The sequence below is a fragment of the Sorex araneus genome, chromosome 2 (assembly GCF_027595985.1).
Source record: "Sorex araneus isolate mSorAra2 chromosome 2, mSorAra2.pri, whole genome shotgun sequence".
Taxonomy (NCBI): Eukaryota; Metazoa; Chordata; class Mammalia; order Eulipotyphla; family Soricidae; genus Sorex; species Sorex araneus.
Window position 1 is genome coordinate 107,260,763 of NC_073303.1, and position 17,378 is coordinate 107,278,140.

The 17,378-nt window shown below is 42.6% G+C and overlaps 1 protein-coding gene across 2 annotated transcripts in view; it reads left to right on the plus strand.

Annotated features, from left to right (window-relative positions):
- SNTB1 (syntrophin beta 1) overlaps positions 1–17,378 on the plus strand; it is a 279,451-nt gene that overhangs the window by 172,790 nt on the left and 89,283 nt on the right. For both annotated transcript variants that reach the window (XM_055128958.1, XM_055128959.1), the window contains exon 4: positions 15,437–15,644. In XM_055128958.1, coding sequence (XP_054984933.1) covers positions 15,437–15,644 — 208 coding nt within the window. The remainder of the gene's footprint in view (positions 1–15,436; positions 15,645–17,378) is intronic.

A 17,378-nucleotide genomic window follows, 5' to 3' on the forward strand; every position in this document is an offset into this window, starting at 1 on the left:
GTTCTGTGCATCTGATACCACTGGGTTCAGCTCTCATCTCTCTCAGCTCTGTTTTTCCTGTGTTGATTTCTTGCTTGGGTAGACACTCTTCCTTATGGCAAGATAGCCAACAGCAAACCCAGGATTAGCTCTGTTCCTCAAGCATATATGATGAGGGGAAAAGTCACCTTAACAGTGACCGCTTTGGGAAATTGTCTGTCATAGAGGCAGGGAGAGAGTTGGAGAGGGGAGGGTTAATAATACTGGGGACATTGGTGGTGGAGAATATGCACTGGGTACTTATGAGGGATGGGTGTTTAATCATTGTATGACTGAAACTCAAACATGAAAGTTTTTTAACTGTATCTCACAGTGATTCAATAAAAAAGCAAACAACAGCAACAAAAAACAATGACACCTTCAAAAATTCTGGTCCTGGATTATACCTACAACCCTCAAACCATCGAACATACAAGCTTTTGTGCCACATAGACTGGGAAAGGAGGTTAAAGTCTCTTACAAAAAAATAAAATGAATTGAAATAAAGAATGTCTACCAGGCACAGGGAACCATTTATGTTCGTAAGAGAGGATGGCTAATAAATGATAGAGCTGGGACTTAAGCCAAGGTTGTTTTAATCAACAGACTTTTTCTGCTATTTTTTCTTTGATGCAAATACCTCAGCTTCACAGTGAGTGCAAATGGGATAAAACTTAGAAGCTACAAAGTTATATGGTGAACAGTCCCACTTATAATCTTGACCTCCTGTCACTCAAATTCCTTCTCAATTTAACCCACTTGTTTACCGAACCAGGCACAGCCTCCACGAGTCCAAGCACTGAAATATATCATTTTTCTTATCATTTTATTTCCATGATTTCACACCATTCTCACTGCTTTGTCCTGTGTTTTTAACTTCCACTCTGATACATGTTTATATTTCACTTTACACATAATATGTGTGATACAACGTTGGTTCCCTAACCTTAATGATTTTATCCATTAAGCTGCATGTTTCTGCCCTCAAGCTTTTATTTTTCTTTTCTCCCCTTCTTTTGTCCTCCCTCTCATCTTATCTCTTCATTTCTTTCCATATGTTATTGATTGATGAAATGATTATTGGAATTGAAAATGCTTGTTCAAAAGAATGGATTCCATGAGATATTTCACCTTACAAATGGATTCCTTGGTGTAATGTGTTCAGCAAAATATTTCAGAAAGATGAACTGGTTTAGATACAAGATTTCCCATCTCTGTAAAGCCCTATATTCCAGTCATTGGTTATTTCAGGAGGTATAAAAAGAAACAGTGATGACAGCGACAGTGACAGTGATAAAAAGAAAAGACTAACAACAGAGGGCTGTAGCTCTACTTATGACTGTGACATCTAGTTATGACTTGGGCTCCTGAATGTGAGCCTCAAAGAGCATTTTTTTTTTGCTTTTTGGGTCACAACAGGTAATGCTCAGGGTTATTCCTGGCTCTGCACTCAGGAATTACCCCTGGCAGTGCTCAGGGAACCATATGGGATGCTGGGATCGAACCCGGGTCAGCCGCGTGCAAGGCAAATGCCCTACCCGCTGTGCTATAGCTCCAGCCCTTTATTTTTATTTTTTAAATTAAAAAATATATTGAATCATCATGAAATACATCATTACAAAGCTGTTCATGATTGGATTTCAGTCATATAATGTTCCAACACCCATCCCTCCACCAGACATTTTCCACCATCAATGTCCCCAGTTTCCTTCCCACCACCTTCCAATCTCCTGCCCTCAGCCTGCCTCTATGGCAGGCACTTCTTTTCTTATTCTCTCTCTCTCTCTCTCTCTCTCTCTCTCTCTCTCTCTCCTTTTTGTGCATTATGATTTGAAATGCAGGTACTAAGAGGTCATCATGTTTGTTCAGGGCGTTCAGTATTTTTATTGGGAAGGTGAGGCTGGAGTAGCTTTTTAACTGGGTGGAAGCTTTGTGGTGTGGATGTGACTGCCAAGGCTTCCAGAAGTGCAGGATGGTGGTGGGAGGTAGCCCAGCCCAAATTGAAGAAAGCCTGGAAATTTCAGTCACAAAAACCGTATACCCAAATTTTCAGCAGGTTAATTCTCAGCAGTCAAATGCTCTGGGAGTTTCCTGCCCACATGGGAGAGCCTGGCAAGGTCCCCATGATGTATTAATATGCCAAAACCAGTAACAAGCTGGGTCTCATTCCTCTGACCCTGAAAGAGCCTCCAGTACGGCATCATTGGAAGGATGAGTAGAGAGAGGCTTCTAAAATCTCAGGGCTCGGACGAATGGAGATGTTATTGAGACCGCTCAAGAAATTCAACAATCAACGGGATGATGATGATGATGATGAATTCTCAGCGAGGCCTGTTTCAAAACAGTGGAGTCCGACCAGGCAGGAACATGGCTATGATTTTGGACTATGGAAGCAAGCAGTTGCCAGAGGCTTTATTTAGTGTATACTGGGCTAACCCGTCCCCCTCCAATGTACCCTGGATTATTCAGCCATAAGGAGATCCGAGAAGATTTGCTGCGCACAAAGAGCTCTTGTAGGTGGAATAGAGATGTGGATGGGAAAAGGGGGTGTTGCATTATCAGGTCTCACAAAAGTAACATGCATTTATCATAGAAAATATTTTGTTTGATTCCAAAATGTCTGATAGAGCACAGTATGACATTTTTCTTATTTTGGGGAGCATATGGAGGTGCTCTGGGGTGCTGTTGTGGTGCTTGGGCTTTGTGGATAGAACTTGGAACTCCTGCATACAAAGCAGGCACTCCATTTCTCTGAATGCATGACTTTAGTTTTTTCTGAAGCTTGCATTTTCCTTAAGTCCTCTGAAAAAATGTTGAAACAGAGCCCACCTGGCAGACTCCTGTCTCTTGGGACTACTTAGTCTCTACCATTTGGTTGGGGAAGATTATTCATTTTCAACGGGAGTGCAATGTGGAATTAGTCAAGAGCAGCATGATACTGTGAGGTCGAGGCAGCTGTGTTCTTTCATCTTCCTAATCATCCTAAGAGGCAAGGATGTTAAACCATTTTGCAGATAAGAACATCAGGGTTTAGCGAAGTCAAGCAACTTGCCTACCACCTCATAGCCAGTAAGCGTCAGAGCCACTCTGAAGTCAAAGTTCCTGTGCCTAATCTCTCTCTTTTGGCAAGTCAGTGCTTTAAATTGGTGAGAAGAACCAGCATATACAATCAAGCTAGCAATGGTATTTTCTTTGTCTTTTAAAGATCTAGTGTACAATGTGTATGCACCAGAACAGGTTTGGTAAAATAGCACTGTAGCACTGTCGTTGTTCTTTGATTTGCTCGAGCGGGCACCAGTAATGTCTCCATTGCGAGATTTGTTGTTACTATTTTTGGCATATAGAATGGGAGTTGCGGGCTGAATGAGGGCTAGAGACTGAGCACAGCGGCCACTCAACACCTTTATTGCAAACCACAACAGCTAATTAGAGAGAGAGAACAGAAGGGAATGCCCTGCCACAGTGGCAGGGTGGGGTGGAGGGGAGGTGGGAGTGGGGAGGGTGGGAGGGACGCCGGGTTTACGGGTGGTGGAGAATGGGCACTGGTGAAGGGATGGGTTCCCGAACTTTGTATGAGGGAAGTATAAGCACAAAAGTGTATAAATCTGTAACTGTACCCTCACGGTGATTCTCTAATTAAAAATAAATAAATTATAAAAAAAAAAAAAGAATACACCACGGGTTGCTTGCCAGGCTCTGCCATGTGGGCGGAATATTCTTGGTAGCTTGCCAGACTCTCTGAGAGGGAAGGAGGAATTGAACCATGGTGGGCCGCGTGCAAGGCAAATGCCCTACCGGCTGTGCTATTGCTTCAGTCCATTTGGTCAAGGTATGAATATTTGAAATTTGTGCTAGGTGATGAATATATAAATATAGATACAGAAACATTTAGATATAAATATAAATATAGATATATAGAGACATTCAACCCTTGATCTTGCCAACCTTTCCTTTCATTTATTTATTTTTGGATTTTGGACCATAGTTGATGGTGTTCAGGGGTAACTCCTGGCTCTGTATTCAGCTCAGGTGCTCAGGGACCACTCCTGGTGGTACTCAGTGCCAAGGATCAATACTGAGTCTGGGTCTGTGTGCAAGAGGAATGTCTTAAGCACTATACTGTACTACACTGTACTCCTCTCTCTCACGCTCTCGCTCACTCTTGCTCTCATTCTTTTCCTGATCTTGCTAATAATCTTCAATTGTCCAGAAGTTTCTGAGACTTGAGTACTGCCCGGTATTTCTTATTCACTTTAGACAGTGGAACACGTGGAAATAATGGAACCTTTTGTGCTTATCTCTTGCACAAATTGACTTTTTAGGGGGGCCATGCTACCGAACAATATTTAAGCCACCATCAGTTTGGGTGGCTTCTTCTTGCTCCCACATGCTTTCGATGAGTTTCTTTTCCTCTTTCACGCTTTATGAAGCCTTATCAGGAGTCCACAGTCTATGCAACTTTATAATCTCAAAAGATTTATAATCTCAAAAGTTTAGAGAAAAAGAACAATCTCTTTAGGCAGATCTAAAAGCTTAGTAGAACCAGCAGGTCCTCTGCTACAATTTGAAACAGTCTCACTCCAGAACATTGTTTCTTCCACCCTTCCACCATTTTTTTGGTAGTAAGTCAACACCACCACCTCCTCCTCTTTTCTTTTCTTCCTTCTTTCTACCTTCTTCTTTGTTCTTTTTCGTTTTGGTTTTGGGCACAGCCAGTGGGGCTTAGGGCTTAGTCTTGACTCTGTGTTCAGGCATCCCTCCAGGCCATGCTCAAGGGATTCTCTGCAATGCTGGCGATGGAACCCAGGTCTACCATATACAAGACAAGTGCGTTACCTGCTATACTATTGCTCTGACCCCAAGTCAGCACATTTTTTTTTGCTTTTTTTGGGTCACACCTGGCGATACACAGGGGTTACTCCTGGCTCTGCACTCAGGAATTACTCCTGGCGGTGCTCAGGGGACCATATGGGATGCTGGGGATCAAACCCAGGTCGGCCGTGTGCAAGGCAAATGCCCTACCCACTGTGCTATTGCTCCAGCCCCGTCAGCACATTTTTTTAAAAGAAGTTTTATTGAATGATCATGAGATACAGTTACAATCTTGCATGATTATGTTTCAGTCAAAAAATGCTCGAGCACCCATCCCTCCACTAGTGCACATTTTCCACCACCATTGTTCCCAATGTTCCACCCGCCACCCTCACCCATCCCACTCCCTGCCTCCATGGCAGGTACAATCCTTCTTACTCTCTCTCTAATTTGGGGCATTATGATTTGCAATATAGATACTACGAGGCCATCGTGTTTAGTCCTTGATCTACTTTCAGCACACATCTCCCATCCTGGGCGATCCCTCCAGTCATCATTTACTTAGTGGTTCCTTTTCCATCTCAACTGTCTTTTCCCCAAGCATGTGAGCCACCTTCCAAACCATGGTGTGATCCTCCTGGCCATTATCTCTACTGTCCTTGGGTGTTAGTCTCTTATTATGCTACTTTGTGTTCCAAAAATGAGTGCAGTCACCCTATGTCTGTTCCTCTCCTTCTGAGTAATTTCACTTAGCACGATACTCTCCATGTCTATCCACTTATATATGAATTTTATGATTTCATCTCTTCTAACAGATGCATAGTATTACATTGTGTAGATGTACCAGAGTTTCTTAAACCAGTCATCTATTCTTGGGCACTCTGGTTTTCTCCAGATTTTGGCTATTATAAACAGTGCTGCGATAAACATACAAGTACAGATGTCATTTCTACTTTTTTTTTTGCATCTCTGGGATATACTCCCAGGAGTGGTATTGCTGGGTCATATGGAAGCTCAATTTCTAGTTTTTGGAGGAATGTCCATATTGCTTTCAAAAAAGACTGGACCAGTAGGCATTCCCACCAAGAGTGAATGAGAGTCACTTTTTCCCCACATCTGCGCCAGCACTGGTTGTTCTCGTTCTTATTGACGTGTGCCAGTTTCTGTGGTGTCAGATTCCTCATTGTTGTTTTGATTTGCATCTCCCTGATGATTAGTGATGTAGGGCATTTTTTTTTTCATGTGCTTCTGGCCGTTGAATTATTTTTTGTGGAAGTTTCTGTCCCTTTCTTCTCCCCATTTTTTGATGGGGTTAGAGGGTTTTTTCTTGTAAAGTTATACCAGTGTCTTATATATCCTGGATATTAAACCCCTATCTAATGGGTATTGGGTAAATATTTTTTTCCCATTCTGTGGGCTCTTTCTGTATTTTAGTCACTGTTTCTTCTGAGATGCAGAAGCTTCTTAGTTAAATGCATTCCCATTTGATATATTTTTTTCCACTTGCTTTGTCAGTGGTGTTTCATCCTTAAAGATGCCTTTAGCTTCAATGTCATGGAAGGTTCAGTCAGCACAATTTTTTTAGAAGTTGAAACTGAAGTCTTCTCATGAGCAGACTTTGGACTTAGTGACTTGTATGTACCCAAAAAAAGAATGAATTCAAGATGGTGATGCTGTATGACTTTGAATCCCAGGTCATAAAAGAAATAGCAGTTCCTCTTTCCGCTACAGGGAAAACCAGTGCACATCTCAAAAGGACACTCCAGCAGCCTCTGGAGAGGTCCACGTGGGAAGGAACCCAAACCTTCTGCCCATAGCCCTGTGTCCACCATCCAAGCAGAGTTATTGTGGTGGCCTCCATACGTCCAGTCTTAAAGTCTACAAACGGTGTTGCTATCATAATCTCTCAAGATCTTCTGAGCCAGCAAAGTCATTTCAAGATCACCATCCCCAGAAAGTATGAGTTGACAAATGTTTCATTTTTAAGATCCTTACCTTTCAGCTGCCTTTCCCCCTCCCATTAACTACTTCCTCCACCATATCCCACATATAGAGAGATCATTTTGTGTTGGTCTTTCTCCTCTAACTTTACTCAGCATGATAATCTCTATATCCATTCAAGTAGCAGCCAGTTGCAAGATTTTTTTTCTTTTTTTGCATAAGACTAGATCGATAGCACAGTGGGTAGGGCATTTGCCTTCCAGGAGGCTGACCCAGATTTGATTCCTCCATCCCTCTCGGAGAGCCCAGAAAGCTACCTAGAGTATCCCGCCCGCACAGCAGAGCCTGGCAAGCTACCCGTGGCGTATTCAATATGCCAAAAACAGTAACAACAATCTCACAATGGAGACGTTACTGGTGCCCACTCAAGCAAATCGGTGATCAATGGGACGACAGTGCTACAGTGCTAATTCTGGGACAATTTGTTGCTCCTCAGTACAGGACTGACATCTTCCCCAAGGCTATGCTGTTGTTTCCCTTCCAGGGACGATCACTAACAGACACCACTCTTGAGGAGATTTGAGCTTGGGCTTAGAGTATCTTGCCATTATCCTGAATCTATATAATTTGTAGAACCATTCAAGTATATATTCACCCCTGTGGAAATTCTTACTCAGTGGGTCCTGGCTGGGGTCCAGGCATCTGTATTTAATTAAATGCTTAGAAAATAAAACAACTATTTAAGGGGTTCTGAAGAACTGCATGTTTCAAAAATGAACCACAAAAAGTCACTGGCCTCTCTGTTCTATGCACCCCGTGTTCTTTCTTTGAGCCTGACCACGGGAAGGTACTGTGCCTGCCAGTACCTCCACCTCAGATGCTGGGGAGCTTGGCTAATGACCAAGTCCTTTTCTGTGAACCCAAAGGGTCGCCCTCCTCCAATTTGAATAACACTGATTTTTCTGCAGGGTGATAGCTGGATCCCACCCCCAGAATTCCTCCTTCCATGCAGCGTGGGTTAGAGGCAAATTTGTATTTCTAGTTAAATTCCCAGGGAATGCAGTTTTCTGCAGGTGTGTGGTCATGCTTTGAAAAGTCCAGCACCTGGTATTTCAACTTTAGCTCAGAAGTCATTTGTGGAGTGTAGCTACCATCACATGATGCTGACACCCAAGGACGGTAGATACAAGAGCCAGGAGGATTGCCCCATAGCTGAAAGATTGCCTCATGAGCTGAGGGTAGAAGGCAGATGGAATAGAGAAGGCATCACTAAGAAAATGATGGCTGGAGGAACCAGTTGGGATGGGAGATGCATGCTGAAAGTAGATAATGAACCAAACATGATCACCTCTCAGTGTCTGTGTTGCAAGCCATAATGCCCAAAAGTAAAGAGAGAGTGTGGGGAATATTGTCTGCCTTAGAGGCAGGGGGAGGTTGGGAAAGAGGGGTATACCCGGGATATTGGTGATGGGGAATGTGCACTGGTGGAGGGATGGGTGTTTGATCATTGTGAGATTGTAACCCATACATGAAAGCTTGTAACTATCTCACGGTGATTCAATAAATTTTTTTAAAAAATTTAAAAAATAGAAGTTCAGAGCCTCCCTGTCCTTTAGGTCATTACAATAAACAAACAAATTCCTTCTGCTTGAGACAGAAGTAATCCATAGCAAAGGAATCCTGCTATAGTTAGTGGGGAAGCTGGAACCCAGGAAGGGAGATGAAGGGGCCTTCTGAGAGGCATGTGCTATTGGAGATCTTAATCTGTGTACTGGCTACACAAATGCATGTTCCCTTTGCCAAGTAACTTTTCTGTGTATGACTTTCGAAGTTTGCTAAAAAATTAATGATGACGATGAATGCTGTTAAAAGCTGGGAGAAAGCACAACTACATCACAAACCTGTAACTTTTACCAAGTTGGACTTCTTAGAAGGCATGCTGGCAACTGGACAAAGAAAAAGTATGACACCTGGGGCATCACTGACTGCCAAGCAGTCTTTGATTTAGGGGCTGCGCCAAGGATGCTCAGGGCTGACTCCTGGCTCTGCACTCAGGAAACACCCCTGGTGGTGCCTGAGGGACCATATAGGATGCCAGGGATCAAATTCAAGTTGGCTGCATGCAAGGTAAGCATCCTGGTCCTGTCTGCTATACAATGCTCTGGCCCCATGCCCAAAACATTGTATTCTTTTAAAATAATTTTTAATTTAAAATAATAAATCATTTAGTTCTATTATCTAAAGTGAATAAGAATTACCCAGCAGTACCTAAGTCTTAAAACAAAACTCTTTTCTTTGTTGGATTTTGTGCCACCCCCAATTCTTTTCAAATTAAAATTCAATTATTTGTGCAATAAATATATTTTAAATGTTCCATGATGTTCATGAGTTTTGTTATCTAAGGCAAGCAAGAACTAAATGGCAGTACCCAAGTCTCAAAACAAAACTCTTTGTTGTTTTTTGTGTCCCAGCCAATGGTGCTGGGGGGTGGGATTGCTCCCCGATAATGCTTGGTGGCGGGGGGCTTGTGGTGCCAGGGATCAAACCTGATCTTCCGGTGTATAAAGCATGTGGTTCACCTATTTGAGCTCTCTCCCTGGCCTCTAGTCTGTCATTTCCTTAGAAACAAATTCAACTGCTTTAAAGGAGATATTGTAAATGAAATATTAGCATATCTTAAATTCCTAGAATAATAGGTGTTGATAGATTTGTAAAGCAAGTTAAATTTTCATTAATGTCTCTTTGAGAATTCTAGTTTGCCTGCATCTGTACAACTCTCCTAGAGAGTAAGAACTGGAGAGGGAAGGAAAGCACATCTCAGATTTACTGCCCATCCCTTCAAAACATGCTTACTAGGCCAGCATGAGACTTTTTTTTCCCTGGGTGAAGACAGGTGTCACCTGAAGCCCCTGTTTCATCATATAAAACTTTTGGAGTCTGAGAGAGAAGCCTTGTTTTGCAAAATTCTTCTCCTCCCGAATTCCTAATTACTACTAAAACGTCCCTACAGACACTCCATTTTCTAAATCATTCCTCTCTCACAATTAAAGTTTACTGGTAAAGTGGTTCACTCACTCTGAAAGTTTGGTTTCTAATGTAAATGAGACCGGCGTGTAAGCCTAGGGATTTCGGAGTTTTAGATGAGCTGCAAAATTGTTTAGTAGGACACTGTTGGGCATATGATTTCTGTTTGTTTTCTTTTTGGGCTTCCCAAGCAGTGCTCAGGGGGCTGAGGGTCACTCCTCAGAGGACAGGGGGATCTCTTCCCAGGGGACTGGGATATGCTCCTTGTGATATTTGCCTCAGCCTGTTACAGCTCAATCCTAGGGCCTGGGATTCCTCTGGCAGTGCTCCGAAGTGCTCCAGAACCATGACCGGGAGCAAGTGCCTGGCTGCAGGGTGCAGAGCATATAGACTCAGCATCTCCCTGGCCACAGACACATGTTTAATGATGAGGATGGGAGTGCTACACTGCAAGAGACAAAGGGTTTCCCCCCCTATTGAATGCTTCCAGTCTAAGGGAGAGACTTGTAATGCAGTTGTTAAATGTATGGCTTTTGAGACTATGAAGGTTTGAATCCTAGTTTTACCAACTGTATGGCTTCAAATGAATAACTTATTTTTCTCTAGTCAGACTTCAGGGTTGTTGTTGTGGTGGTTGTTTTTCTGTGACATGAAATTAATAATATTCACAGGACTATTGGGAAAATTATATTAAAGGATATAAAATGATTTAAAACTTTTCTTGGTATGGGAGCAGAGCGATAGTACAGGAGATAAGGTGCTTGTCTTGCATGTGGTCAACTGGATTCGATACCTGACATCCCACATGGTCCCCCAAGCACCACTAAGGGTAAATCATGAATACAGAGCCAGGAGTAACCCCTGAGCACCCTCTGGTGTGTCCTACAAATGAAAAACAAACAAACAAACAAACAAATATTTTCCTGGCACATTGTAAAGTGTCAGTGAATGCTACCTTCTTTAGGGGTAAACACAGAAATTAATATTGATTAGTTTCTTCAAATATGAATTTTGCAGTCTGTATTCTTCTAATGCAAACATGAGTGAGTAATTGCTATTTATTTGCACAGATCTGTGAATAATTATAAAATAATAAAAAAAATCATGGCCGTTGGTTTTTTTTTCATCCTGCAGTAGAAATTATCTATGAAAAATGATAGACATGGAGAACAGTTTCATGGTTGCCAGGAAATTGGGATGTTGGCAGGAAGGCAACACTTATAGATATTAGGAGCTAGAGAGAGAGCTCAGTGGTGATGGAATGGTACCAAATCTTCATTATGCTGGTGGTTACAGGAAAACGCAAATGATGAAATTATCAAAAACTATACACTTATTTTATACTAAGGTTGCCACCCTGATTTTGATATTATACTGTGTGTTAAATATTGTACAGGCTCTCTTGGCATAGGTAAAATTATCCCCCTTCCTCTTTGGGTACTTCCAGGGGTAATGGACAATCAAATTAATGTCAATAAGAGAAAGGACTGCGTTTAATTATGTATTTAATTGCACATGGAGAATTTCTGTGGATTCCAAAGCTGGAATGAAGTGAAACAAAGTGAAAACAAAGTAAGGCTATGTTATAAGCTCAGAAATGGGGTAGGACTGAGTGGAAGTCAGGGAAGGGGGGATGCATATGGTGAGGAGAGATACCACATCTGATACAGATCAGATACTCTGTGATTTCGTGTTTGCTATACCATATAGATTCTCAGTCTGATAAAAGGACCATTTCTAATAAACATCCTAATTCTGGGCAATAACCCCAACTTTTATTCTTCTAGGTAGCTAAGGGATTGGTAAATTTTCTTGAAAGCCTATAGCATCTTGATCTCAGCTAAAAAAAGATTCACATGGCAAAGTGTTGTGGCTTAGGAAAGTCTATTCCAAACATCTTGGAGAGACCTATCTATCCATCGGGGGGAAATAGGCCAGAGAGATACCAGGCCTCTGTTCCCTGTTCTTGTAAGGCAAGGCCATGCTAATCTGTAGGAATCAAAAGAGGAAGTTAAAAATAGTATCTGAAGAAGTTCTTTATTTCACTGTCATTTATAAGCAGATATTTAATTCTGTATCTCAGGTATTATACTTGGAGTTCTGACATGACTCTTGGTATGTGATTTTTTAAATTAATTTTGCAGGGGCCTCACCCAATGTGCTGGTAAGTGGGGGTGGACATGCTTGGCTGCTAGGCTGGAAGTACACAGGGGCCAGCAGAGCTGCCCGGACATTGCTCAGGGATGAGATTTATAAATCCCTAGTGTTCCTTCTTTCTAGACCAGTTCACCACTGTCACTGTCACTGTCACTATCATCCTGCTGTTCATCGATTTGCTTGAGCGGGCACCAGTAACGTCTCCATTGTGGGACTTGTTACTGTTTTTGGCATATTGAATATGTCATGGGGTAGCTTGCCAGGCTCTGTCACGTGGGTGGAATACTCTGGATAGCTTGCTGGGCTCTCCGAGAGGGTCGGAGAATCGAACCCAGGTCGGCCATGTGCAAGGCAAATGCCCTACCACTGTGCTATCGCTCCAGCCCAGACCAATTCACCTAGATATTAAAGTTGCTTTATTACATATGTCTAAGGGTTCAGTGGTCAGCCAGCGGCCCATAGACAGGGTTCCTAAAAAGTGCAAAATCTGGTCATCTTTATGGAGAGTATCATGCTGAGTGAAATGAGTCGGAAGGAAAGGGACAGACATAGAATGATTGCAGTCATTTGTGGGACATAATAGAGTATTTTATGATACTATTACCCAAGGACAGTAGAAACGAGGGTGAGGAGGACTGGCCCATGGTTTGAAACTTGCTGTAAGTGGTGGGGAGAGGGCAGTTAGGATAGAGAAGAGATCGCTAAAACAATGATAATTGGGAATTATCACTCTGGATAAGAATTGAGTGCTGAGCCCAGATGAGATCTGGAGCAGCCACGCATGACACGGCCCCTCTGCTCCTTAAAGACTATGATCCAGGAGGTCTACTAACCCATTTTGGCACCCAGAGACTTATAGAAATGCACCTAGACTGTAAACTGAGCTAAAAGAACAGAAATCCAAAACCGCATGGCCACTGTGCAGCCGCGCAAGCTCCTATAATCATCATTCTCAGCAATGGAAAACAAACTATCAAATGATGCCTTTTCAGCAGGTTTGATTGTTGGGGGGAAATTCCAAATAATAAGTCAGTTCTCTGTTGAAATATTGAATGTATCCAAAGAATAGAGAGTATAAAGTGAAGATCATTGGCCACTCAGGTGTGGGAGGGTGGGGGGTATATTTGGGTTCTTGGTGGGGGAACAGGTGTACTGGTGAAGGGATGGGGGTTTGATCATTATATGACTGAGACTTAAACCTGAAAGCTTTGTAACTTTTGTCACGGTGATTCAATAAAATAAAATTAAAAAAAAGAATTGAGTGCTGAAAAATAGATAAAGGGATATACATCATAACTTTTCACTGCCTGTATTGCAAACCATAATGCTCAAAAGGAAAGAGAGATGGGGGAGAGAGAGAATGAGAGAGAGAGAGAGAGGAATGAGAGAGACAGAGACAGGGACAGAGAGAAGAAAGGTGCTGACTACAGAGGCAAATGATGGGCAGAAGGAGGGAAACTGGGACATTGGTAATGGGAAATGTACATTGGTGAAGGGAGGGTGTTGGAACATTGTAAGACAGAAACCCAGTCATGAACAATTTTGAAACTGCATATCTCACCGTGATTTAATTTAAAAAAAATTTTAAACTGCTCATCTTTATTTCTAGAATATTCCTAGTTGACACTAACAGTCAGAGGATGCAAGTGACTGGATGTCTCCATCTGTATTTGCCAGCAGTAGCAAGGCAATGGGTAGACTAGTCAGATCCTCTATGAGTTGAATGACAAGACAAATTCTTATCAGCTCAGAGTTTGTAATTTTTGATTCGAGTCTTCTCATAGGCCAGCCAGGTAAATAGAAAGAAAGCCAGACATCCTCTTATTTAGAGATCTAGTGTTTGCCTAGGTGTGCATCTCGTGCAGCGCTTGGGCACTCCGTCAACACTTGTGTCTGTCTGAATGAGTGCCTGAGAGAAAGTTGGGATGCTGCGACTGTTAAAGTAAACCATGAGAAACCAATTATTTGGTTTTAGACATGCACTGTTGCATCACTGATCCCACCACCAGGTCCAGCTTCCCTCCACCATGTTCCCAGGTTTCCTCTCCTACCTCACCCCACCCAGCCTATCATCCTGATAGGCACTGTTTAAAGCTTAAGTTTTGGTTTCATGATTTCAGTGTTGTTGACTCTGCGGCTTGGGTATTTAACTCTGTCATTCCTTAACACCGCCATGTACACTGATCCTTGCTCCCTGCTGCTTCTCACCTGTCTCTTCTCTCCCCATTCTTCACCCTTCATTCCTTCCTCACTATACTTTGGGACTAAGGCAGATGTAGGCATCTACTCCTTTAAATAATTGCATTTCCTCATCCAGTTACTTTAAAGATAACATATAAGTGATATTGTCCTATGTTCTCTATCATCTTCTGGCTTACTTCATTTCATATGATGTCTTCCAGTTCCATGTTGCAGCAAACTGCATGTTTTCATCATTCCTTACTACTTCATAGTATCCTATTGTGTATATATACCACATCTTCATGATCCACTGATCTGTTTTCAGACATCTGGGTTGATTCCAAATCTTAGCTATAGTACTGAGTGCTGCAATAAATAATGGTAGGTGTATGCCCTTTTGAATGAATGTTTTCTATCCTGGGGGTAAATGCCCCAAAGTGGGATTTCTGCGTCATATGGCAGCTCCATTGTAAGCTTACTAGGAACTCTCCATACTGTTTTCCAGAGGGACTGAACCAGACAACATCCCCACCAGCAGTGGGTGAGAGTTCATTTCTCACCACATCCTTCCCAACACAGACTGTTCCCATTATTTTTGATATGTCCATTCTCACTGACATACCCAACTGTGAATAATTTTGTAAGTCACGGTGCTTTCACAAAATAAAATGAAGAATAAGAAAAAAAGAAAGTACAATTAAAATGTCCATATTTTGAATGTTAAAAACCTGATTATTGGGGCTGGAACGATAGCAAAATGTGTAGGGCGTTTGCCTTGTATGCAGCTGACCTGGGTTCGAATCCAGCATCCCATATGGTCCCCTGAGCACCGCCAGGAGTAATTCCTGAGTGCAGATCCAGGAGTAACCCCTGTGCCTTGCCCGGTGTGACCCAAAAAGCAAAAAAAAAAGAGAAAAAAAAAACCCTGATGATTTAGTGGAGTGAGTGCTCCCAAGAGGTCTGGGGGCCCCACCATGGATACTCAGTCAGTCAGTCCGTGGTTTCACAGAAAGGCCTAAGGATGTGGTGCTCTGAGGCCCTGCAGTGCCGAGGAGGCCTGGGCCACCCTCATGATGCTGGATGCCTCCAGAGCTACATCCAGCAATGCTTGTTAGACCACATGATTCCACAAGTCAAACCTGGGTCAGACGTGTGCAAAACATATTCTCTAGCCACTTATATAAATTCGTATGCCCCAAACTGATCAGTGATGAAAGGAAGAATCAGTGCTTCTTGGTGAGTCAAGAGTGGATGAAGCGTGAGCTTCTGGGAAACCTTCCAACTCTTCTCTCTGCTTCTCTAGGCAGCTTGAAATCCACTCTCCAGATGCTAAGCACACATTGATCCTGCGGAGCAAAGACTCAGCCACTGCCCAGGCCTGGTTCAGTGCCATCCACTCCAACGTCAGTGAGCTGCTGACACGAGTGATTGCTGAGGTCCGAGAGCAGCTGGGGAAAACTGGCATTGCTGGGAGCCGAGAGATCAGGCACCTTGGCTGGCTTGCAGAAAAGGTAAGACGCATGTTCTGCTGTCATCCCCCATTCCTGCTTGGGCCTCAGCCCCAGGCTTTAGTACCAGGTAGGTTTTTTAGGTTTTTTAATATCTCATTGAGTTCAGAAGATTAAAGGGCATACATAGCATCCAATTTATAACAAATGTGGATTCTCATGATCTATAAATAGGCATTTTCCTTAGGTGTCCCCAACTAAGATAACTCAGTCCCCAACTAAGATAAACCAAATAACTCAGTTTCCTCATTCCTTTTGGTTGTCATGTCCATCTCCAACAGGTATGCTTTGCTCTGTACAAGGACTTCGAAGCCCTTTCCCAACACCGATAATCTAGGACTTTGCTTCTCCCACTTCCTCACAGACCTAGGATAATGCTCACGGTTATTGTTGAATGGATGAAATCAGCAAGCAGTAGAAATTCAGTGTCCTCTACATATGAAAGATTGGAAAAAAATACCTCAAACTCTTAATAGAGCTGTTGCCACCAAAGGCAAAAACATTGTTTGTGTAGTCTTGATCAACATGCTTCTTAATAACACAAATGCACTTACAAATAATGGCAGTCAGACAGCCAATGTGAAGAGAGCCAGAGGCAGGAGAGCAAAGATGACTTCAGGAGGAATACATGATGATTTCACTCATCTGTTGTAGATCGAGAAACATATCAATGGTATGAACAATATCAATGGAAAATAAACCTAGGATACAGGATTATAGACCTGAGATGCCAGGTTTGGGGAGAGGATGGAGGGAATCTCGAGGTTGACTGGAAGGAGTAACACGGGAACATAGGTGGAGATTCCATAGCACATGGGTGGTGTTAAGGGAGGTAGTAGCATGTGTCAAAACCATAGCTGTCAATCAACTAATAATGGGGTAAAGGAAGATCAGACTGGAGGTGACGTAGGAATGAGGATGCAGGGTCATGGTCACTTTGATGAACTTTGTGCATCAACACGATAAATGTATACACTGTTGAAACCTTTGACCTAAAATTTAGCTAAAAAAATGTAAGTAGGTCTTGAGCTGTAGCTCTGTGCTGATATCTTGATTCTTAAGCAAGTGGGTTGCTTGCTCTCAGCTCTTTGTGTAGGGCTCCGGGCTAGGCAGGAGTGGAGAAGGTAAGTAATGATGAATAATGATTGCCTTTCCTTGAGGAGGACAGTTCTGTGGAAAAGACCTTGGAAAATCATCACTCTGATTTCTTTTCCCATGGTGTGTTGAAAACAGTGAAAGTCACTCTGCAGGGTTCTCTTGGGTGCTATCTCTTGATTTCAGAGGACTAGCCCTTTGCTGTTTTTCCTACACCCGATAACTGGCGTTTAGACTTGACCTTGAGGGATCAGTGACATTGGGCTCTAGGAACTCTCATCTCCCAGTGACTCCTTTTCTAAAACGCAGTAAACGGGAATAATGATAGTTTCCATAGCCGCTTCCCTGCCCATAAACCCTGTCATCTGAGACAGCCCAGTAAAGTGGCACTTGAGGATAATACTTGAACACGGCATCTGGTGTGTTTAGTTTGTACCCATTCATGCACAGGTCTCGACCCTAATGTTAAATACCAGACAGACTTTGGTTTTCCCCATCTCTCACAGATTTCAAAAAACTAAAGGGTCAACAGAGGTGGGCTTAGCACCCAATTCGTAATAGATGTAAATTACATATAAGTTCTCTTGATCTTCCTGCTCCCTAGTAAAATTAGCACCAACAGAGTTGGATGATAGCATTTTA